Source organism: Phoenix dactylifera, chromosome 8 (assembly GCF_051530095.1).
Source record: "Phoenix dactylifera cultivar Ajwa chromosome 8, Ajwa_hap1_PhDact_Kaust_v1.1, whole genome shotgun sequence".
Classification (NCBI taxonomy): domain Eukaryota; kingdom Viridiplantae; phylum Streptophyta; class Magnoliopsida; order Arecales; family Arecaceae; genus Phoenix; species Phoenix dactylifera.
Genome location: NC_143197.1, coordinates 33,342,600 through 33,367,788, shown reverse-complemented (window position 1 = coordinate 33,367,788; position 25,189 = coordinate 33,342,600). Strand labels below are relative to the sequence as shown.

The window sequence follows — 25,189 nt, the reverse complement described above, 5'->3', positions numbered from 1 at the left end:
TTCAACTCATCTTCTGCGTTCGCCGATTCTTCAAGCTTCTTTGGTTAATTTAAAAAAGGAATGCGGATGGGTAGGGCATAGGGAAAGATGCTGATGCTAGGCTTACCTTTACGCTATTTTTGGGACAGAGGCTACAGGTGCCGGTTTCCGCACAGATGAACAAAATTATAATTTCACTAATATTAGGTAGTTGTTCATACCTGAATGTAAAATGATTTGTAATGAGAGTATATTACATGGTTGTATCCAAAGTTGTTTTTGTTGGAGTCTTCTCTTGGAAAAGATCAGTATGAACATATTTTTCAGGATTTGATACAGCAACTTCTTCAAGAGTTCGAGCTAAAGAAAAGAGTTTGGGACGAGGAAGGTTCTGTACCATATCATTGAATTTTAAAGAGGTCAGAAATTCAACGGAATAAAGTTCTTCGTCAGAGTTTGCATTTGCGGGTGATTTTGGAATTATATCGGAACTTAAATATACTTTCTCCTCCATCGGAGCCAAAGAAAGGAGATAGGAATTAACTTCATCAACTATTTTATTCACAGGCGTGATGATGGTTCTTTTTTTCAAATATACTGAATTATCAAAATTTTCCTCAAATTTTGATTAGTTGCCAGGGCAATATTCTAAACATGCAGTTGCGGGCATTTTCCATGGCCAACACCTAAAATCCATTTACCAAATTTTTTCTTTTTTTTTTTTGATTCATCATCTATGCTGCTATTTTGCAACCACATGTTTTTTTAGAAAAAATAGTTTACAATGCTTTTATAAATACAATCAACTGATCGATGCATTGATTATTTCTTTGCTTCCTCTGACAACAACAGGATGAATCTGCCTTAAAACTCCTCCAAGAAACATAGTTTTTTGCTTTTCTTCGTTATCCCAGTAATTAGTTTTCAAAATATCTTTCAAAACTTATCAAGAGCTACTTTTTATGATTCTTTGGAGCTTCATCCTAGACTATCAAACTTGTAAACTTGATTAATTTTGCAAATGGGGTTCTTTTTTTAATTTCATATGTAGAGTTATCATGCATATTAATTGGTATCCTGAAGAAGCAGCAACCAAAATAATTTTTCCTCCAGAATAAATTTTGGAAACTATTGTTTGCTAAAGATATATTTTGCCAATTTCTCCATGGCCGTAGACAGAAAATAATCCACCTTTATTTGTCTTGATTACATTCAAAACGTGGTTATAGATATTTTTTTATCCTTATTTAATCCAACTCCTCTTAGTAGTCTGTTAATTATATCCTCTGCAATAATTCTGTTAGATGTTGGAAGATTGCGCTCAGAAAGGGAGAGCTACAATTTTTGTTAAACAATTTTTTTTAATTCTAATAGAACATAATTTTTTAACTGTAATTCTGGGACTTGCAAATTAGAAGGTCTAAAATATTTCTGGGATTTTTTAACTTCTCTTAACTGTCATAGCTTCTTTAAAATATATCTCTTAATTAATACATGATGAATAATCATCTGAAGTTAATGCTTCAATTCTATCATGGACCTTATTTTCTATATCATAACTGTGCAAATCTAGGTTTTTCTCCATCTATAGGCAACAACGAACCCATTCTATGATGATTTTGGCTATTGATTCTAAAAACATATGGGCCTAGTTTGGCATTGATTTCATTATCATTTTTGGCACCCATTAATGTAAATGGGAACATTGAGTTATAAACCCTGATATTGTTTTAGAATTTTGAATCTCTCTTTCCACCGCTTTAATCCAACAAAATGTCCGAAGTAGGAGTTTTTTTTAGCAACGGTAGGCAAATTCTTCCCTCTCTACAACATAAAGTAAAAATAAGTTTGTTTGTACTATGCGATTTACATATATATTCTTGGTACTAAAGTATAACTCCATGATACCGGCGCTGAAACTCGGATAATTCAAAATTTACCTCTAATGCTCAAAAAATATAGCTGACTAAAACATTGCATAAAATATAGGTCGGATATGTATATTTTACGTATACATTCTTCCCCCCCCCCCCCCCCAATGCTCAATTTTTCTCTTTAATCAACACCGAAGCGGCGACATCCTCTCTCTTGGAAGTTGGATCGTCCGTCCTTTCTCCAAAAATCATTTTCCTTTCACTTTTTTCCAAAAGAATAACCAAAACAGGAACCGTCGCTTGCATCCGTTGCCCTTTTCTTACCTGTGAAAAAGTAAAAAAAATAGGCAACTGATGAACAAAAATTTACAGTATTTTTTTTTAAAGAAAAAGGAGCCTCTAGGTCCTTTCAATCTTCTTCCGTCATCCATTTCTATCACCATTCGTTTGAATTAGTGTTATTTTTTTTCTTCATTTGTTTGTTTTTTGTTTGAATTTTTTAGATGTTTCAAAAAAAGAAAAGTCCCAGAAACAAAATGTTCTTCATCTATCACAATTTTTTTACTTACTAAAAAGTTTAAAATTACCATCATCACTGCTCAAGAATAATTCACATCCTCTAGTGACGTGTGTCCCGCTATACCCTTCCAGAGAGGAAGGGAGGGGGCATTTGGGATGCGGAAGACTGCCGCCTCTGGTAGCAACACCCATGTGTAGCTATCAGCAAGAAAAAAAGGGACAAAGGTGGAAGAAAACCAGAAGACTACAACACCCATGTTGTCCTTCTCACAACATTTCTTTCAAGAATGGTAAATAACCCAAGGGGATGGCTGCTAGTACGCCTTGATCAGCAGGTATAGGGTTGTGGGGTAAGGCAAAGGGTTCGACCTTTACCTCCCGGCCCGTTTCCCTCACCTCAGTATGGCCACCTATTCTAGCGATGGTACAGGGTTATCGCGGAGATCTTGGCATTTGCCTCCTTCCCTCCAACAGTATTTCGACATTTGTCTTATGACCAAAGGCTATTAACTATATATATGGAACTGGTAAAGTTAAGTGACTGTGCCTGAATGTAACTGCATGTTTAGACCTTCTTTCTAAAGTTTCTTTTTGATCTTGTCCTTTATCAGCCGATCGAGTTCGTCCGTGCTCGAATCCTTGTTCAAACGGACGGACGGCACATGACAGATTAGGGAGAAGGACATGCACCTTGTGCTGATCGATCATCGGACTTTCCTTTAATGTAGAAGAATAGATATCAAGATTTTCTCAATATTGTAGGGCTGGAGGGTGGATGGATTGGCTTCGGGCCGGGGGTGGGAATATTACTTGACCGGCGTGCTCTTGATTCGGGCCACGTCCGGCCATTGTGAGAGGGTGAAGGCCGCATGCAGTCGCAGGGAAAAGAACAGGCTCTAAAAGTCAAAGAGCGAGGGGGGAATGGCATTTGATGATGATGCGCGCTCAGCTTTTGGTGAAGACAAGGGAGAACGACACAGAAAGCAAGCTGGCTGCGATGTCTGCGGTCCCACCCCGACTTCAGTTCGCGCACAGCACTCTACGTGGTACAGTCTGCGCCCTCATATTTCTTTTTCAGAAGCACGCGGAACCCCAAAACCCGCCCCGATCCCCGATCACATTCATCAGTGCCATCTAGACGAACGCAAACGGACAAGTACCCCCATCTTCCCTCTCTCTCTCTCTCTCTCTCTCTCTTTCTCTCTTTGAATCGCTCCCCATGCATGTATCACTACAACATCTTGTGTCTCATGATCTTCTGCTTCAGCCCTGGATATCACGAGCAGCATAAGCAGAGACAGTCCGTGTATTCTACGGATCGATGAATAACCAAATCCCGATGTCACAAATTCTGATAATTCTTGATCAGTTTCTAAAATCTTCCATTTCCATACCCCCCTCTCCTAGAAACTGAGATCTTCTTTGCTGAATCATGGTCGTTGCACATCTTGCACGTTCATGCATGCCACATGATTGATATGAGCAGTCACTCCCTCTTGGAGCAATGAGAAAACGCACGGAGTTCAAATTTCATCTAGTTCATGCGACACAAATTAGCTAGAGATAGTTCTCACGCAGTGGAACCGTAGGCGATTGCATAGAACAAGCTAGGTTCATCCATCCATCATTCAGCTATGCATATGAATGATAGGTGACTATCCTGTACCTGACTGGAACTGTATAGGATTAGAATTGTTTAAAAGGACACAGGACCAACTGCTGCTTCTTCTTCTTCTTTTTATTTGAGGCCGCCCGGAAAGACATGTCCCTTGGCGGAGATATTGGTCCCACATGCGCCGTGCTGCTGAAAGCTCTTATTTGATCAGCCGAGGGTGGCGAGAAAATAGCTTTGGTCACGGAGTCGAGTCACGCAAAGTTTGCGGTCTAAAAGCACTACATCATGTGAATGAAAACTAGCAGATCGGGCGAGGAGAGCGTGTCCCTTGGGAATTGCAGCTTGAAGTGCACGCAAAACGGATTTTCCGTGCATGAAACTTGGAAAAAACCGTAGTCTGCAAAGTAAGTGGGAGGAACGATGCGATGAGTTTGTATTATATAATTCCGGGCTCGGACAAGTGGTAGCCCGCGTCCAAACCTCTCTTTCTTTAAATGACCGGCAACAAAAGGAATAAGCAAGTAGCCACTTTTGCCGAAGAAAGCCATAACCATTTGCCTTCGCTTTTTCGAGCGGCATTTCAAATTGCGATGGTCCCAAGGGTGGAACACTCACTCAATATTTACAGCAACAAGGCCGGGTGGTACGATTGATATACGTCAATCGCCACCCCAAAAGGATGACATCTCTCCAAACCTTTTAAGGTCATTCTTAAAGTTATGCGCAAGTGGAGTCTTAACAGCCGAAGCTACAGTTTGAGGCCATTTGCATTGTGTGGGTGTTAGTGCAACGCACCTAGAAAATTTAAAGTGTGTCAGGAAATTTATACAGCTCTAGGATATATTAATTATGATTAAGCTGCTAGCACATCTAAAAGTTCATTTCCAGGATAGACATTGGCAGTGGAATCTTTGACACATAGGTGATCAGCCATGTGTTTGTTTTTTTAACTCTCAGTAGTACTCTTGCCTATCTGATCATATCTTCGTTAAACAAACATGGACTCATTAATTTATTGGTTTTAACCAAAGTCTTAGATTATTGGTATGAAGTTAGCATCAAGGACAAAGATATAGTCCATCGAAGCTTGAAAAATATAAATTGTCAGCTCTTTTATGGCTTCTTGTTGAATCCTTCTATAGACTACATTAAACAAGAGGAACTTGCTATTATTGAAAGGTGAGTCAGTAGATAGGCAAACTGGACAGATTTGTAATTTAAACTCATCTAACCGGTGCGGAATTATGCATATATAGTTTCCATGGTCTGAAAGGATATAAAGATTGTGGATAAAGCAGAACCATGACAAAGAGAACTATCAGTTTTCTCAATGTAACTTACAAGCCGAAGAGCGTAATTAAGCGAAAAAAGACTTTGATTTCCTGGTTGGCGCATGTCTCCTCAAGGCATGCACTGCATGGGGAGAGGATTTTCAGATTCAACCTCAAATGATGGCTTTTTCTTTCTTTTTTTATTGAGGAAACAGATAACGGCAGGGAATTAATTAATTAATAACTTGTAAAAGCATTTGCTTTTTTCATTAAAAAAAAGGTCCTATTCTACCCAACAATTAATTTAGCATCTTATCTGCGTCCCTAGAGAGAATCCACCAACCTTCTAATTAATTCAGTTCACTAAATAATTTTGAGAAATATTCAGTTCATTAAAGATTAATCAGGACGAATAAAAAATCGAGCTAGATGACCGCCCAGCGTCTTGCCTGCAGTATTTCTATTTCGCCTGCTGTTGTTTCGGTGGTATCAAGGATCTATTCTATCTAGAATAAGTTCTCAGATGGCTAACCTGCCCGTTCAAATTCTCTGGCCACCCACCTAGAATTGGGCCCGCTCTACCTCTAAGCCTGATCAGCTGCGACGCGCGAGCCAATGCTGCGACGCCCTCGTTCAAAAGCGGTGAATAATGGTCGCAATTAGCTGCCGGAGAGCAGCAGAAAAAATAATCACCTGGCTGTGAAGTGAATCAGCCCATGCTTACATCCAGACAGCCATGTTCATCAGCAGTCACATTATTATAATAACAGCATCCCTAATGGGACACAAGAAAAGACACGGCGCTATCAGACACGATAAGCCTTAGATTTGTACGTACGACCATAATTAACGAGCCTTAAGGATGTCTGCTCGGAGACCGAGAGGTTTGAACAGTGGCAGCTTTTGCGCATGTCTCCCCGGCACAACGCCATTTCTTAATCAAGCTAGCCTAAAACAAATCCGAGACCATGATAGAATCCTCCCCCCCTCTTCCACTTATTATATATACTAGTCACCGCCTGCTGCGTATCTATTGATTTCAGAACTAACTGAGCAAAAGTTCGGAGAGGGGGCGAAGAAAAAACCAAAAGAGAAGGGTTTGGTGAGGAAGGCAGGATATGGACGAGGGTGACCGCTTCGGTACGACGAGAGTTGGGGCCAAGTGCGGGCGCTGGAACCCAACGGCAGAACAAGTCAAGGTGCTGACCGATCTCTTCCGATCAGGGCTCCGAACCCCGAGCACCGACCAGATCCAGACCATCTCCTCCCACCTCAGTTCCTTTGGCAAGATCGAGAGCAAGAACGTCTTCTATTGGTTCCAGAACCACAAGGCTCGCGAGCGCCATCACAAGAAGCGCCGACGCGGTGGAGCTGGAAGCGGAGGAGGAGAAGACCGCCTCGTGCCGGTCCCTGAAAAGAGAGGAGCTACAACTAGATGCCTCCCCAGCAATGACGGTAAGAAGATACTCTTAAACGCATTTCTAGGATCGTAAAAGCTATCTTCATCCAACTCTTTTAGCAAAGACTCGGAAGGGTATAGGCTTGTGTGTTACTTTTGTTCCTTCTGCATAAATAAAGGACTTGGTGTTTGTTTCGCCAATAAGTGATAAACAGCAAGTCCCTGGATCGGAACATGATAACAAATCCGGATGTCAGCCATTTGGCGCAAGCAAAGAAGAACAACGCCATGGTAACTCGGAGAAATCACTTAGCTAAGTTGCACCAATCACTTCGCTTCTTTACATGGCACGTTTCACAAAGTTAATTCAAAGAGGAGCGATGACAGTACAAGGCACCAGCAGAGTGATATTTTGAGTTACCAAAGCATAATTTTGAGAATACAAACTGCTTGTGCCGGTCTAAAACGTTCATCTCTTCCTTATGACGTACGTACGTATCCCAGGCAGTCATATATCAAAGAAAGTTCTAGCACTATAGTTTGAGTTATCGATCGTACGAGGCTGTTGCTTTTGCAGATTCTACGAAGAGCGAACAGGAAGTGACGTGGGACGAGCGGCAGAGAGAAATCGAGACGTTGGAGTTGTTCCCGTTGAAGTCTTACGACTTGGCAGCAGAGAAGCGGCGGTCGATGAGAAACGAGTGCAAAGAAACAGCTTTCCCGGATGCTGGAATGGATCCACCGCTGGATCTGCGTCTGAGCTTTTTGTAGATGGGCTTGCAATAAATTCAATTCCCTTGCTATTCTGTTTCCACCCAGAGAGAGGGAAAGACCTGATGCACCCGTAGAAAGCTCAACAAGAGCGGAGAAAACAGCGATGCCATAATTTAAGAACACGAGTGGGAGGGAACTGCTGCAGTACCGCATCTCCATTGATAATAATATTTCTTCTGTTCGTTTTATTTTTCTTTTATCCGTGGTACTGCGTACTGAGCACTGAAACTGTAGAAACACATGGCTTTATGTGTGCCATGGAGGGCAGGGGGTTTTAAATTTCGCGACATCCCATGGGCCATGGACTCCTATCTCTCTCTCCGTGAGGTTTTTGTTCGGAAGCCTGCTCAGTTTCTCGCTCTCTCTCCTTATTCTACATATACCAGTACTGTCGTGTTCTTTGACTTTCTGTCAACGGTCATCTCCCAGACCTGGCAGAGGGAAAAATTCAAAAAAGAAGAAGAAGAAAGCACTCTGCTGTACCTATTTCGACCTTTTTTTTTTTTTTTTTAAGGAAAACCTTTGATTCTTCGTCGAGAAAAGTTTGCAGAGAAAGTTTCGACCGTGTAATAGTGTCATCTTCGATTACGGGGTTGACTGGTCAGTTTTGAGTCTGTCAAATATTTAGCAGTATTTGACTGGTGCCTTGCTAATTAAGCACATGATGCCTCCTCTGGCTGCTTGCCCTATATATATATATATATATATAACAGCCCTGGTTAGACAGCTCTCATGTGATTCCCAAAACAGCATATATGGAGCTCCCGGTGAGCAAAAGTTGCATTACAACTTCTAAACAAGCGTCTATACCCTTGGATTCATCTCAAGTTTTGAGATCCAGCTTGTTTTTCGGCTAGTGCATTGCATCATTTCTTGCCATCTTGAAAAATGCTACCGAGCGCCACTCCATTGCATGCTTTGTTCTTTTATATTTTTAAAAGAAAAATAGACTAGGGAGGGGTTCTAACCTCGCCTCCCTATACGTACCACTCCTCCACCTAAACTAAAGCCAGATCCCTAGATAAATCAAGAGCAAAGCTTGCAGGGGTACAAAGGAGGTTCGAGGACCTTTGGAATCAAAACCCCTCCCCTTGTCTTAATAAGTGGCAAGTTGTAGTATCTCCGCTGCATAATTGTAGGTTCATTAATAGTACCCAAGATTATGAGATCTTCTGTTAGCCAACCAAAATCAGCTCGTTTACTCCCCGTTCGAAAAACATGAAAATTCTACATCAGGATAAATGGTGAAGCATTGTACTGAAACTCTTACCAGCTTGAGTAAATATTCTTGTCTACAATTAATCTTCCTATTTTAACTAGGATCTCAATTTTTAAGGATCTTCCTAGCACCCACCTTTGTAGTTGTGTACCTGTGAGCACCGAGAACTAGGTGTGGTTGGAGCAGGTTAACTTGGATTTGGTCGAGCAAGGCCACAATTCGGTTGTAGCAGAAAAAAAGACAATGGGTTAGCCGAGTTAGGTGATAGATACAGTATGATCGATGTTTGGTCTTATGAGTCAAGTGAGATTTGGCTCGGCCTTAGATTTTCAAATATTATTGCAAAACCTCTTTGACAATATCCTATATATGCCTGTATTGCACCATTTCTCATTCCGGATGGCTCAACCTCTGCTTATACCATACAGCAAAAGCCTTTAATCTGGCCTCACATGCCTTTCTTCATCCTTTTCTCAGTAAAATTAAAGACCGCGCATACATATATTCCAACCACTCACCTCACCTGTTGTTTTTTTCCTTAAAAAAAAATAAAATCAAAGGTCAAAGTTACAAACTAGCTTTCTGTAAACGTTGTCGTATCAGAGCTAGTTGATTTCTAATTACATCAACGATTTGCTCTGACCATATATGATCCCGTCATCTTTTACAAAAGTTGGCTATGCTATATCTGCGTAAAAGCTTGCTTCGCTGTTGACATGCTTTTAACTGTACATCGAGTTCCACGAAATATAAATATGATGCATGTAACATCATCCATGCTAGGTGTATCTCTCCACGTAGGACCGATGCACTTATTAACAAGATCGGTGGAACCGCCACGGCATGACCTCTAAAAGCCGCTAGCTATCCGACAGCAACCCGAAAGCACGAGACTCGGAGCGCGTGATTGACCGTCCGCGCTCCACAAGCTAGATGGACGGTTAATGTGCCGCAACGTGTCAAATTCCTGGCCTAGGTCTGGGATCACCAATAGATGAGGCCGGTTCACCCACGACCGGAAATATAAACATTTTTTTTTTCATGAAGGAGAAAAATCACAATTAAATGGCACGAAAAAAACAAGAAGAAAAAAAAAAAAGTTGCGTCGTGATTTCCTCTCAGCCAACTTGCCGTTCGGATAAGACGCTTGTGGCTGACTCGTGGCCCCAAGGCTACCCATCCTGCTGGCCAAGCAGTGGTGGATTGTGGGCCGTCAGATGATGATCAGCACACCAACGCATCCCTCCATCCAACGGTTCAGCTTTTATTACTAGCGAGCGTGGAGGCCCTACGCTATATATCCAAGACCAAAAAACCAAAAAGAGTGAGAGCAAGGATCGAGAAAGGAGAGGGAGAGATGGCTTCGTTCGGCATCGTGGGTTTCGGAGCGGCAGCGGCGAGCGGGAGGGTGTTCGCGGCGACGGCGGCGAAGAGCGCGGGTGGAAGCGGGGAGGAGAAGGGGCTGATGGACTGGATCCTTGGTGGGCTGCAGAAGGAGGACCAGCTCCTGGAGACTGATCCTATCCTCCAGAAGGTCGAGGGGAAGAACGGCGGTGGCGGCAAGTCCACCGGCACCGTCTCCATTCCCAACAACAAGAAGAAATCCGGCAGCGGCTTTGGAGGCCTCTTTGCCAAGAACTAAATAATTGCTACGTTGAAGAAAACGCGAGACGCCCCCTTCCCTGCTCCCATGATTACATCCGTCTCTACTCTCTTCTCCCATCTGATAGACAGACAGATATTCTGGCTGATGTTCGAGTGTGTTCTCCACGTCTTGTTCTGTATTTTTTTTGAATATTATAACATAATATGAATCTCTGAATCAATTTGGTTCTGGAAAATTTGGAAATTTTCTTTCTCGGTCTGGCATGCAATTCTACGGATAAAGGTCACGGTCAGTTAGTTTTAAGTTTACGCTATGTACTCCTTCTCAAAGCCAGCACTTTTAACGACCAATAAACTACATACATAGTTCTTCAAAATTCGGTGCCTTTTTAGTTAAATGGCAAAAGTTCGAAGGGTAAGCCATAGTGCAATCAAATGGTGGTTCAGCAAGATCCATCAACGCTGGAACCCACACGTCTAAACATTATTTGTAACTTCGTTTCTTTTGTTTCTCTGGCTAGGGGAATTTTGAAGCTTTAAGTTGTTATTGACCATACTCGTCCAAAAATAGTTATTAACTATTATTACCCTTATAGTTGCTCAAAAAAAAATATTGCAATCCTTGAAGCAAAAAAGTCAGATTCAAGGTTCAGTTGTAGTGGTACGTGTTTACACGAGCACCAAACATGCTTCACTCATTGGAACTCCTTAAACCGCACTTGTACCGAGAAAACTCCTTAAATGAACTAAAATTATATCAATGGAATCAACTGAGAGCACGAAACATCATGCCCCGTAATTAGTGCCATTTGTGCATCAAGAATTTAATTAACAGAAAGGAAATTACACTTATAAAAAGATAAGTAAAAGCTTACATTTTTACATGAACCAGACCACCTGAAGGCAAAACATCACTAGATCAGCAGGTCACGGATTCTCACGGGTCTTTTCACTGCATTTGTGAAACCCTGCAACATTGCACATTTATAGAAGAAAAGTTACAAAAACCATCAATTCAGATTAGCTTTCATCAAGAAGGTTAGTAATAGTTGCTCTTCGGTCAGTAGTAGTTGATGTAAAAGTTCAAAGAGTTGCCTGCAATATCCACGCGCGCCCACACAAGCGCAAAAGTCGTACTGCATTCCACACCCTGCTCTGGTAATACATTAATTATATATTGCTGCAAAGGGGCCTTGAAATTGTCTTAGAGTTCAAAGGTCATGCTACATTCCGCACCCCTCCCTGGCAATACTTTACTGATATTACCAAACAAGGGACTAAAAATTTTCTTGAAATTGGACATGGAAACTTTTTCACGCCCCACTTCATGGTCAAACCATTCAAAGGCATCAACCATTAAAGGCGAGTGCACAGCTAATCGATCTTGGCTGAAGGTATTTAGGAGGTAGATTCAAGAACCCATTAAATTTGGTTTGTGATTAACATCCTTTGAAAGATAACATCAATGCAGTCAAGCTTTGCAAACACACAATGCAATAAGAGCTTTAGTCGCCTTTTTTTTTCTTTCTTTTGCTTCATTTACCACACTGCGATTACCAAAAAATGTGATTCCAGCCTATAAATAAATTGCACCATCATGGTGTACGTACCTCATTGTACTTGAAAAGAAGCGGGCGTGCATCTCTTTCAGTAGTTGCTGCCTTTTGCGAAGCATCTCCAGAAACCTTGGAATCTGTGTTGCTTCCTTTTCTAAACCTGTATCATTGGAGTCCGAATTACCAGAAATGAAATGCGCTCAATCTAGTGTTACATAAATCCTAAAGAAGTCAATACGATTAAATGGGACTTGTATAACATTGTCAGATAGACATTGTCCTGTTAGGACAAAAAATATGAACATGCTACTCATTGAATATAAAATGCATTTAGTTCTTACTGATGCAATTTTCATTAGAGGGGAATAAATACTACTGATATTGGATAAAAGTTCCTGAACTAGAATATTACCTATCAAAAAAACTAGAAGAGTGACTAGAAGATTTCTTTGAATTTCCTGGAGTTCTTAAATTCACACCAGAAGCTGGCAGTTTTTTGTTGACTTCTGAACTTGTCTTTGAAGCATCCCTGGATAACTCTTGCCTCTGAATCAAAGCTGCATTTAACTTGTTGCTGCCATCAACAGATGAAGATCCACTCAGATTCATCATTGGAATCACTTCAGCATTTATGGTAGCTGATACTTGCTTCACACTGCTGCTTCCATCAGGTAGATTCATGGACCTTCCGGTGCTGTCTCGCAGAATTCTCTGCTTCTCAACCTGCAAAGTCATTCTGCATCTATCAGGTGCAAAGTGAAAGTTCCGGTCATAAACCTCTCTAGGTGGTGATTTACTTCAAATAAGTTCACCAGCACTTTATATCTTATTAAATATGTAGTAGCACAATAAGGCAGCCAATCAAGGAAAATTGTTCAGGACAGGAATATATATCACAAAGCAGATACATCATCTCTGCAGGTATGAGATCACCTATCAGTATGTTGATCAACATTAATCAGCAATGATCACTTTCCAGGCTAAAGGGGGAAAACAAAACTAGGTCACAAAAATCCTAACGAACGATGACTACTAGGTCTGGGTTAAATTATATTTTAAGATCGGTCCGTCTCCAAGACAGAAACTGACACAAGTTTCTTGTTTTGACATCCAAGCTATGTCTATCCTTTGGCTTGTTATATCAGCATTCATCACCATACGGGAAAAAACTTGCTCAGAGTAGGACAAAGAAAAGATTATGTTCTTGTATTAGTAAGTTGCTTCAGCTTACCTCATGAACCAAGACCTGCTTCATAGCTGCAGAGAGTCCACAATGCTCCCATTGATAATCCTGTTATTACCAGAAGACAATCGAAAAACCAACTTTTAGTTATATGATGCCAACAGCTGTTAGATCAGCTGGTTGGTACCTCCAATTGATAGGTCCTAGGTTCAAACTTGAGTAGTGGTGACTAACCACCCTATTCCTGAAAAAAGAAGTTATGTAATACACATTAATGAATGGAGAAAGAGAAAACCTTAAATTTCACAAAGTCATCAACGGGGGGATCGAAACAAAGCACTGAAGCATCAGGAACTGCTCCATATTTATGAACCTTTTGTGAAGGCTCAGATTTTGAGTTTTTATATGTTATAGAATATGAAACCATAGTATCTACTAGGTGGGCCAGATCATCCTTTTCTTTTTCTGACAGTAAATGCAATGCCACCTGAAAAAAGATAAGTGAAATTTTTCATGAATTTGAATGAAACAAAAGAAAATATTTCGAACATTCCAAGTTCCTAAGACCCGGATTAATCTGACTCAATGTCTGAAAGTGAAAATATGCATACCAGAATAAGGACCTTATCATTTAAAAACCAAAATTATATTCACAAAGCAAACAATGTAAACAAGTAAACTTATACACATTGTATAAAGCTCCTACATTCTTTCTCTTGGTGCAAATATGTGTCAACTTTTGCAACTTTCTTCATTTTCTTATTACAAAAATATACAGAACTTGACATGTATGCACGTAAAAGTGATGAGATGCTAAGAAAAAACCAACAGCAAGCTTGCTTAAAACACCAGTTCTAACAGGAGACTTGCATTGGTTGAAATTTTGATGCTGTGTTTAAAACTGTGTGCATCTAAGATACATGAGTATGTTGGATAGACTGCTTTTTTTATGACATCATACTAGGATTTTGATATAGTTGTTGAACTCAACAGCTTGATTTCACCTAACCAACTGAAAGTGCTTGATTATGGAAACCTTAGGCCCAACAATTTTCATCTAGTTCCCACCAACAATTATCTGATTTTAGTAACTGGTTACTAGGTTCTCCCTTATTATGAGCACTTGTTAGTTGAGGTTGTTATAAGACGCGGACTTAAACAAGCTTGAATGATTCAGAGTTAGTTGATAGTTCTCATTACCAAATCATAACTATTATACCAATACAAGTTCAACCAGAACACTATATTAACAAAGAAGAGCTCTCCTAGTAGACTGAATCTCTTGCATATAGTACAACACCTATAAAATAAAGAAGCAAATGGGTGATACTGCATGTATTTAAAATATATTAAGACTTCAAAAACAGGAGCTCTTTGAATAGTGGAAGGAAAAGAATTCAAGCCAAACAACTGTAACAAAGTTAATAGGCTAATAAAAGCTGTCTAAACTTGTACCACATTTATCTTTCCTTTTCATTATGTCTCGGCAGCACCTTAAATACTGCCTATCAATAAATGAAACATCCCAATGTCAACCGAGGTGGAAATAAATGTTAAAATGTGAATCCGAAAATTACCGGCCTCAAAGTTGGTGGCGCTAAAATATGTAAGAATGGAGAAACAACGTCTTGTACGAAAGACTTGATTGATAGATGCCTTGAAATAGATGGCACAATTTTGTTTTGCCAAGTCTTCAGTAAGTCTTTTTTTTCCATAAGCATCGCTCGATATCTGCAGTATTTTTTATCAATTAATTTAATAAAATATGACCAAAAATTACAAGATTAGTTTAGATAAAGTACCTCTGAAAGGTCTTTGGCCATTCAATTTTTGGTTTCTCGACTTGAGCTATCAGGCGGCTCATAGTAATTGCAACAGGAGGTTGATGGACTGGAGGATATAGTTAAAAGCATGTCAATCAAATGACTATATATATAAATACCGTGATCTTGCCATGGAGAGACGTCTGTTGTGTCGTTCGCGCGCGCATGTGTACACACACATATGTATGTGCATATATACATACATACATACATACATATGCATATATGCGTGTATACACACACACATGACCCAAGTTGGTGGAAATATACAACACGACATATATATGTATATACACACATATATGTGTGTATATACATACATACATGCATGCATGCATGTACATATGTGCATACATACACACATACAACTTGTTTCGCTTCTTGTACAAAAGTTGGTGGAAATGCATGCATGCATGTATGTATATATAAATGTATATGTATATATCAGATTGTGATCTTACCATGGAGTGACATCTTCTGTGTCCGCATGACATACTGAAGGAATGAATCAGAAACACCAAGTACGTCAAGACATTGAACCTTCAAGTTGCAAGTGATGGTAAATTGCTGAGTAAAGTATTAACCATGCGAATGCAAAGTCTAAGATCACACAGAAATGACGAGGACAGAGAAACTTACGGTCTTTTGCATCAGTGGATCATGATAAGAGAGATGCAAAAAGTTTTCATAAATACCATCCATAGTCAGTTCGTATTCACCACTGTTGAGTCAGCTTGGATAGTGAAAAATTAAGAAAAGCAACTATATACATTAGACTATGAGAAGAAAGTACACATTTTAGTAGAATAACCAGTATCCTACCGGTTAGATATGAGAGAGTACAGATAGTCAAAATCCCCATGTCCACTACAGCCACTCGTGGACTTCCTTTCATGCTTCAATTTTCTCTTCTGCAAAATCTATATTCAAGGAAATTATCTTAAAAAAGAACAAAGATCAAACATATATGATTATGGTACATAATAAACAACTTAGATAAACATCACTGGTTATTGACATGTGCATACCTCCTTCCACACATCAAAAACGCTTCTTGACATGTCCTTCTGACCTATTACTTGGGAACCAACCTCCAACTATGTTATAATATAAAGCTCATTAAAATCAACCATCTATGGATCCCAGAGATATCTTAAAGAAAAAAAAAGATCCTTGCTGTTAACTCACAAAGTTGAGGGCTTCTTTCTTCTTATTCAGAAATTGAAGTGTGTTTAAGCATGAACGGATGTCACATTCTGCAAAAGATATATGCATTTAATCTAAAGTACATTTCTTAGGGAAAATAGGAAACAAACATTTACTATAGTCAAAAGTTCATAACCAAATAAATGCTTAACAGCCTTGAAGCAACTTGCTAGGCCTATCCAATAGGAGTCCAACTTAGGTTCAACCGGAACCCACCCGCCCAACCTCCGCATTGAATATGGTTGGACTGAAGTTTTATAGATCTGGATCGGGGATGGGCTCAAAGAATCCAAACTAACCTCAAGTAGGGTTGACCTTCAACCCAACCCTAACTCAACCCGAATCTGATCCAACCCAACTTGACTAACCCAGCCCAATTTATAAATAAATAAATATTCAAATTTATGTTTCATATATATTATTTATATATTAATATAACTATATCTTTAATCTTCTTAAATTATGTGTTATTTTACTACTAAAATTTATGAATGATTGAGTTTTTAACTCAACAAATTTTAACCCAAGAAAAATGTTCAAAACATTTCCCCTATCTTAAAATTCCAATTTAACTCGCCTAATCCAATTATAATTGCACAACCAAACTCAACATAGCTAACCTACCCCAACTCGGCTAGCCTAAACCCAACCAGAATAAGATTAAGATGGGATTGGGTTGGGTAGGGTTAGAGAAATTCCAACACCATACCAGGTTGCATAGGGTTAGGGTCAAGAGATTTGGAGGTTGGTTTGGGTTAGGGTTTGCCCTCAACCCTACCCAACCTGCCCGAGTTGCAGCCCTACTATCAAATGGCTAAATTATTTGCTAGGAAATATGGCTTTGTACATAGTAAGCAACTAAAGCCTCTATTTGCTATTCAATTTGAACCCGGGTGAGGGAAGTGTGGACGTGTGATGGCAGAGAGGGAAGGAGGGGGAGTTGGAGAGAGAGATGACTTCAATAAGGGTATTAATATGCATTTTTGGCACCCATTAAAGAAAACTTACAACCCTCAAGCTCACAAGGAAAGACCTGCAGAATCAAGAATTGGCCAGAATTATGAATGTGATGGCCAAAAGAGTAGCTAAAGTTGAACATGTTATTGTCTAATGGGCATGCTCATCAATTGAAGACTCCTTCCTCTTGAATAAGTTGCACGAATTGCAAGTGTAAGATACTAGTTTTCTCATACAAACCATCTTCTTCATGTTCGGAGATTTTGCACAAGGCTGTAGCTTAGCTCTATAAAGACACTTCTTTGATAAATATGTCCCCTTAGCACTCTCTAGAGAGTGTTTTAAAGAGAAACAAAGTAGGTCAACCAAAAATGATAACCTATTATGAATTCATGCCCATATGCATGCCGCATGCATGCATTATATCTCATGCATGCATAATAATTAGGGGCCAGCTGAGATCACAACTATCCATCAATTACACCCTTTAGATAAGTTGCTGATGAGTCTACTTTAGTTGAAAAACCAGAAAAGTAGATCATAGAAGAGAAACACAATTGTTGGAATTTAACAAAAAAAAAAAAACTTACCAGTATATTCAGCCAGTGCAGAAAGAGCTATTGTACTTGTCCTGAATCCTTCTTTTTTGCAGATATATTTAAGCCTACCATAAACAATGTTCATAGATGATGAGAATGCTAGTAAAGACAAGAAAAATGGAAGAGACACCGTCAACTAATACGCTAGAGGGATACGAAAGAATATAAATATCATCAAAATCATGATATTGATAGAAGATTTTCCAAATCTGACAACCTGTTCACAACACGGTTAACTGTTGGCTGAACAAATGTGTGCACCCTGTAAAGTAAATAAAATACTTGTCAGGTGATATAGATTTTTCAGTGGCAGCTAAATGGAAATATTGGTGTTTTACAAAATTATTAAAGGAATTGGATCAACCAAAAATAAGAACCAAATCATAAATTTAGCATCAATACTTATATAAATACAAGGACTCACTTGGCCACTTGTCTCAACGGCCTCAAAGCTGGAGCATAGAGGTCATTGCATATGCAAATTACCTGCACGAAATTTAGGGCGTTGATATATTGGGATGGTAAACAAAACAAAATCGAAACATCCACTCTATCGCCATTCTTACAGGCCTAGACAATGCTACTGCTTTGCGTCCTTTTTTTGAAGAAGCCTTTCCTGGTTGAGCTTCCTGAGTAGCATTTCCTTTTTCAGCACTGGATTTCTTTTCAGCAGCCAACTACAAGAACAAGACAAGTTTACTATTTGAAGAGACACGCAGCAGCAAGATAGTGCCATAACATGGACTTTTTATTGGAAAAATGGTATTCCAGTTAACTGCATGGATGATACAATGATCGCACGACACTATGCAATAGTTCATACATCTTGTCAGGTTCTTCATTGCTTTATTTTTAGTTGATGTTTGAATGGCTTATAAGCTACCCAGTTTTTCTTGTTTCTGAGTCTACTGCCATTCCTTGTTTGGACTCATTTTACCTGTACAATGCTCAATGAATGTGTTTGGACACTCTTTCTCACCCGGTATTCTGGCATAGAATTACTACAGTAAAATCACAGCTACTCTACCCACTATTTATTAGGAAGACCAAAGAATTACATGTACGAAACAATGTAGAGAAAGTATTTATTTTCTTTATGCCATATTTAAAAATTTAAGAATACGGAGCAATCTAGACAAATATTAATTGCTACATAATACTGCACAAATAATAAAAGAATTACCAACAAAAGAAAAGAATATATACCATTTTTAGAATCACCTCCACTGCACCCTTTCCTTCACCAAGTGCTCCATCAATTTCATCAATTACCTGCAAAGTAGAAGAACTAGTTAATAATATTATGATGAAAAATATGCAAAGCTTTGCAAAGTAAACTCACCAAACACTTTGGCTTGGAGTCAGGCATAATGGAGTTCATCTGCACCACATCAAGAATTTTAGATTCAATCGTTGAAGTTGAACGATCGTCACTTGCATTTATCTGCACGAGACATTTCTCGTGAGTCACACCGTGTAAGAAATCTGATATTAAGTTCAGACCACAATCAATTGTAACCAATATTTGCTGCTGTATGCACGTTATTTGTAAGTCCTGAAACTATTATGCACCTTAGCTTGTAATATTGCATCAACTTGCCTCTCACAGTAGTTAACACTCATGTATTATCGCATGCAATAGTGCATGGTTCTCACATGCATAGACAGCAAGTAAAAGCCAGTGACCCAACAAGTATACACATAAACACTAGCATGGTCCACTAATCTCATTATATTAGGGAACAAAATCTCATTGCTTCAACTCGCAGATCCTTTTCAATCATAGTTGTGCAATACAAGATAACCTTGCCTTTGATGATCTTCCCCTTGTCAAGATTGACTTGTTTTTTCTCTCATATATTACTCACATTAAGAAACCCTATCAATCACCAAAGTCCAAAGTAAGGTCAGTGGTACCATCTTAAACCGCCCGGTTTGGAGTATACTGAGCTGTACCAAGACAGTTCCAGGCTTCACATCGAGAAACCGGCAAGGGTGAAGAAGAGGGAGGAGGAAAGAGAGGAAAAGCAAGAAAGAGGGAGGGAGGGAGAAGGAGAGGGAGGAAGAGAGTTGGAGACAGCAGCTGAGAGTGAGAGAGGTGGAGGGAGGATCGGAGCAAGGGCTTTCGAAGCCCTCTCTCCTTCGCGGTGCCATAACAAGAGGAGGAAGGGAGGGAGACAGCGGTGGAGAGCGAGAGAGGTGGAGGGAGGGCCAGAGAGAGGGCTTTGGGGAGGGTCGGAGAGAAGGTTTTCGGGAGCCCTCTCTCCAGCCCTTCCTCTACAGCTCTCGATCTCCATTGCCATCTCCCCCTCTCCCTCCCTCCCCCCCTCTTTCTCTTTCTATCTTTCCTTCTCTCTCTCCCCCTTCCTCTACCACTCTCTCTCTGCCGCCCTCTTCGGCCTCTCCCTCCCTTCTTCCCTTTCCTCTCCCTCCCACTCTCTCTTTTCCTCTCTCCTTCTGCCTTGTCGGTTTCCTTTTGTCGGTTCATGTTGGAATGGTACGGCACAGAACTATACCACACCGTACTGTCGGCCTACCAGCACAAGTGCAGGTTCCGGTACCGTGGACTTTAGTCCAAAGAGTTTCCTATCATGTTCATCTTTTTTCCTTGGTTTTTTCCTTTAGCAAATAGATGCAATAGTTATGAAATCATTTCTCCATAAAGAACATCTTGTGATTGACTCACATATTCTAAGTCTTATTACTTTGATCTCTACTTACTATCAAGCCACATGATGAATATGTTTTAAATTTATTCTTTGCCTTTAGAGTGGAAGGAACCACTCTATCATATGTTAACAATCAATGTTTGAAATACTCTGTGGTATAAAACAATAAAGAGATGATCAAAGCCCAAACCTCAACAACACGGTATCCACAATGCTTAGCAGCTACATGTGCAAGTGTAGTCTTTCCAAGCCCTGGGGGGCCACATAGTAGAAGCACCTGCAGAACTTAAAATCTATGTTCAATAATGACTTTGCAACTAATAGAAAATCCTCCACGCATTTTTGCATGGATTTGAGTAGATCATTTTTTTTACATGGCATGTAGAAACTAGAAATAATAGGTATTACACACTACTATGGGAAAAAGAAATATCAGATCAAACTTTATAAAACAAATCTGGAGTCTTGGATTATTTTGTTTGCTTTTTGTTTCTTTTAGGAATTACTTGTTCAATAGGCAATTTAAGCCTAGTTTGGAAAACTCTACCACAATAGGCTTACCCCTCTGGGAAAAAATGAGATATCAACTAAAGCATTAATGTCCAACAGCAAAGCATAGAATTAAGTTTGAAATCCTAGGTCATGATTATGTATGCCGCACCAACCTTTTGTTCTGGTGGATGGTTGAATGGGGGCTTTCTGCTCGAAAATTTTGATGCACCTTTCAAATTGTTATTTTCTCTATCAAAAACATCTGAAGATTTGAAATTTTGATTGCTGAAAGGAGCTCCCCTTTTTTTGCCAAAGAAGCTTTTAATATTGGAAAATTTCTGATGTTGAACTGAAGAATGTTGTCGTAAAGCAGATAAAACATCATCAGAGGTAGCCCTAATTTGGGATCCAAATACAGAGGAATCCCATTGCTTCAACCATAAAAGTACCTGTGCAAAACAGTAGCATACGAAGTTCCAATCAAAGATCAGTTACAATTGTGAAGTACCTTGTATGCATTCTGTAGATTAATTATGCTTTAGCGCAAAGATCACTCATACCTCCCTATTTATCTGTTCATCACTAAGAAGTTCTGGGAAGGACTTTGGAGCATATTTCTCTACCCAAAGTTGTTCATTGACTGTCTGACTTGTAGAATGGATTTGATGAACTGGTGAATCAAAACTTGTTTGCAAAGCCTTCAGAACCAAAACAACAATGTCTTAGGCGGCAAATCATAATATACTAGCTAATAATGTGATAAAAGAAACGAAGAGAATCAAGAAACTAATCTTAAAAACAAACTTATTAGTAGTTAAGCCATTCTTGAACCACTTATTAGTAGTTAAGCCATTCCTGAACCAGTTTTTCTATATGCACTAGTCTCTATAACTGAAAATATTAACATGAAGGCATGAAGCAAAATCAAGGATAGCAACATAACAATCAATATGATATTGTTTGGAATCTTCCAGTAAAGCAGAGCATTGAAAAATACAGAAGATCTAAACTAGTGACTAGATAATATCCAACTTCTTCACACAGAATCCAACAAGACAACTATTTAATATTGTTAAAGCAACCAATTCATATTCTTGCAACTAAGAATTCAAATATTAAGCTATGAGTTAAGAGTACTGTTCAGAGACAAATTAAGTTTCAGGTGAACTAAATTCTTCCAACAATGCTAACTCATTAATGTGTATATAAGCAAGTCTGCATTTCATGGTGTTCTCGTTTAGATCTAAATACATAAAAATGAGCTCAGTGATGCTACCACATCAGCTCGTGCTCTATGCTAATGCAAAACATTTTGGTCTTCTTAACACATAGGTTAAAGAAACAGGATATGAGATCTTCATGATGAGGTGGATTAGAAACAGGATTGGTGATGCCATTAATTTTTTATATTATTATTATTTGTATTTTTCAACTTTGAAACCTATATTGTTTTTTCCGATTTATAACCACTATCTTGCTGACAATTAATGATATTGAAGAAAAAGTGACTTCCATACGAAGTCCAAGTAAAGAGTCATACCTTCGCTAAGGCCTCTTGCTCCGCTCTTCTGCTTAAGAGACTGATAGGTTCTGAAAGAAGGCCTGCACAAAACGCAATAAATTTGATGAAATAACCACATATAGATCAGCTTAAGAAAATGTCATCGAACTAGTCATCAGAAAGGGCAAATGCAGTTAAGGTGAAGGAATGATTAAAAAAAAAGGAGGGGGGCGGCGGCGGCATGATCTATAAGGAATGGATGCAGCTATGACCGCAAATAGAATAACAGCAAATAAGAAGAAAACAGAATTTCCGACCGACCATTAGCAGGCTTTTCCCGTATTAGCTTCCTCTGGGTTCCACCCATCTCCCCCGAATTCATCTTAGCATAAACCCTGTCTCCACAGGGCCCCGTCACTGGAATGCACTCCCCCTCGATCTCCGAAACAAATCGGGAAATAAACTTCTCCTCGGCAACATCCAGCACTGCAACATCCCTCTCAGGTGCCGCATCAGCCGCCGCCACATCCTTCGGTGGCGAGTACCGAAGCCACTCCTCATCGCTATCATCTCCCGATGCTCTTCTCCTGATTCCTCTCTCGTTGTCCGCAAGTACCCCTTCCAAAACCTCCGCCTCCGCTTTCTTGTCCGTTCGAGGCCGCTTCTTGCTGGTGTGGATCTCGATTGTTGTGGCTGGATCTGCAGAGAGCACGTGAAGGAAGGGGTTAACAGTACAAGATGAATGCCAATTCGAATTGTGAGGTCGATGGACGTGCCTGGGGCTTTCCGTCGAGAGACCTCTATGAGATCTTCTTCTTGATCTCTTCCCGCGTCTTCTTCCACCACCATGTAATCTTCTTCTTCTTCGGAGAGGAAAGCGTTGGTCTCGAGCCATTCGAGCTCCTCGGGAGCTGGGATGTCCATCTCCAGGTCCGTTCCCGGCAGTGCTCCGATGCCCTAACGAACCCTGCCAAATGAGGAGCGAGGACCGACGGACAGACGAGGCGGCGCGGCCCCGCGAAAATGGGTCGGATATATTGGCGGGAAAAGAAATGAAAGGGTAAAGTAGGTATTTGAGAGAAGTTGTTGGGCTGGTCCAGTTCCTGTTCATGGCCGGCTGGGTTAGTGAGAGAGGCCTCCCAATATTGGGCCCTATGAAAGCCCGCGGAGTAAAACTAAGGGTGGCGATTTAGCCTAATTATTAGATAGAATTTTTTACGTGGATACCCTTTTAAATATTACTCTTTTAAAATTTATATTTGTATCTATACATTAATTAAACACTGTTATTATATAAATGCCCTAATATAATTTAAAAAATCATATTTATATTAATTAAAAATAAAATAAATTTTTAAAATTACGTAATTGTCCTTCTTTTCTTCTCCTGCGGTCCCGTGGACGTTCTATCGGATCGTCTGGTCGTTCATTAAGGACTCAGTCATACCAAAGCTATTTGGAGTTGGGGGCAGGAGCAGATCATCATTTAAAAACCTACAGTGAATTTTGGGCAAAGATAATGGCAATACTTACCTCAAATCCGACCAGATTATATAAGCCTCAATGATAATGGAGAAGAATGTATTGTGATTGATTAGGAAAAAAATTAATAATGTGAAAGGCTACAAGATATATGTTTTATTATTTATTTTTTAATTGATTGTTGTTTGTTATATTTTATATCTCTGACTTTTATTTTATTTAGTATTATGTGTTTCCTACTCCATGAAAGCACCACTCTCTGGTACCCGTGCCTTCCCCTGCCCTTACACAAGGATCCTCCCTTTTTAAATGGGATCCCTCCTAGACGGAGTCGAATGCTTTCCAGTGCCGATCAACCGCTGATCTTGTACCAGTGTAGTGTGATAAGCTAGTCATCAAAGAGGAGTTGGTTGGGCTTTCAGTCCCTTGTTCCGGGGTAGCAAAAAAGTGCGCTATAGTATCGCAGTAGCAGCCCTGTTTCAATAGTTTCTTGAGGAAGACCAGAAACCAGACTGCTACTAGGCACAGTACACTACACTCTTACTTTTATATTTTTGTATTTATTTGATTTGTATGAAAAAAAAAAGGTTTTTTCAGCTTAGACCTTTCCAACTCGTCCCATTTAATTCTACTCACCTTAGAAACCATTATGTTTAAAATTGAACTGGACCAATCGGATGGCCCGGTTGAATCGGAAATCATTCGCCTAGTCCCATTCAAAGGTTTACTCTAAATATGGTCAAAATTCAGTCAAAATCGGAAACAATCGGACAAACTATTCGGACCGGCCAGTCTGCTCCGGTTCTTATGTTGCTTTTTTTCCCGATTTGCCTAGTGCTAACGTAAATGCTAACTGGGGCCCCTAATCCTTATTTCTCTCCCCTTCAAATGCTGCTGACCTACTCCGGTCCTGCAACTTCCACTCCTAGCTTGCCTCCGTCCTCGCCATCGAAGGCGATTGCCCCATTGCCTCCTCCCTCTGCGGCTCTGCCGCTAGGTCAACGTGCTCCTCCCCGACGAAGTCTACAACCTCACCGCCCAGCCCACGTTGCCATCTACTTTAAGATCCCGGATCACACCACCAATGTCGTCCTCACCCTAGGCCGAGTCGACCTCCGCTTTCCACCCTGGCTCCCCCCTTTGTCGCCGCCCACTAATACACCATCAACTACCGTGAGGCTTACGACCTCTTCGCCTGCAACAGCATCTTCTTCGTCGTCTTCGAGCATGCGGGGAGAGCTTCTTCACCCGTAAGATCACCCGCGCCGCTGTCCGCTCATGTGTCGGCCTCCAGACTAAACTTTATCGCCCTCGCCTCCAACCTTGCCACTGCCCACAAGCTCCAGATGTTCTTCGCTGCCTGCGCGCTCCATGTCCACGTCCTCCACTAGGATAGCCCCTCCTCCATTCATGCCGCCATCCACCGTTTCTCCAAGCTTTGGGAGTCTATTCCAATAAGCTAGGTT

General features: G+C 40.2%; 2 protein-coding genes across 2 annotated transcripts; one reads left to right on the top strand and one right to left on the bottom strand.

Moving 5' to 3' along the window:
- The first annotated feature begins 6,269 nt into the window (after positions 1–6,269).
- On the top strand, positions 6,270–7,580 carry LOC103704174 (WUSCHEL-related homeobox 9-like). Its single transcript, XM_008787366.5, has 2 exons — positions 6,270–6,713; positions 7,235–7,580. Exons 1-2 carry the CDS (start codon positions 6,377–6,379, stop codon positions 7,426–7,428), a joined length of 531 nt encoding a protein of 176 aa, XP_008785588.1. The 5' UTR covers positions 6,270–6,376; the 3' UTR covers positions 7,429–7,580.
- Positions 7,581–10,977: 3,397 nt separating this feature from the next.
- CTF18 (P-loop containing nucleoside triphosphate hydrolases superfamily protein) lies at positions 10,978–23,272 on the bottom strand. Its single transcript, XM_039125118.2, has 24 exons — positions 23,018–23,272; positions 22,563–22,940; positions 22,281–22,342; positions 21,301–21,438; positions 20,914–21,189; positions 20,439–20,525; positions 18,922–19,023; positions 18,786–18,851; positions 18,146–18,256; positions 18,004–18,065; positions 17,797–17,841; positions 17,571–17,644; positions 16,006–16,073; positions 15,846–15,914; positions 15,640–15,737; positions 15,457–15,538; positions 15,279–15,357; positions 14,797–14,884; positions 14,572–14,725; positions 13,290–13,481; positions 13,043–13,102; positions 12,224–12,534; positions 11,866–11,971; positions 10,978–11,223 (listed from the first exon to the last, which is right to left on the bottom strand). Exons 1-24 carry the CDS (start codon positions 23,163–23,165, stop codon positions 11,170–11,172), a joined length of 2,910 nt encoding a protein of 969 aa, XP_038981046.2. The 5' UTR covers positions 23,166–23,272; the 3' UTR covers positions 10,978–11,169.
- Between the last annotated feature and the right edge of the window lie 1,917 nt (positions 23,273–25,189).

Bases quoted from the DNA above. Each gene is read 5' to 3' on its own strand.
- LOC103704174 (XM_008787366.5), top strand. From the start codon at position 6,377: ATGGACGAGGGTGACCGCTTCGGTACGACGAGAGTTGGGGCCAAGTGC. The intron at 6,714-7,234 runs GTAAGAAGATAC...TTGCTTTTGCAG, and splicing joins ATGCCTCCCCAGCAATGACG to ATTCTACGAAGAGCGAACAG.
- CTF18 (XM_039125118.2), bottom strand. From the start codon at position 23,165: ATGGACATCCCAGCTCCCGAGGAGCTCGAATGGCTCGAGACCAACGCT. The intron at 20,526-20,913 runs GTTGGTGCGGCA...TAAGTTCTGCAG, and splicing joins ACCATCCACCAGAACAAAAG to GTGCTTCTACTATGTGGCCC. The intron at 18,257-18,785 runs GTATATATTCTT...TTGTTCTTGTAG, and splicing joins TGGAGGTGATTCTAAAAATG to TTGGCTGCTGAAAAGAAATC.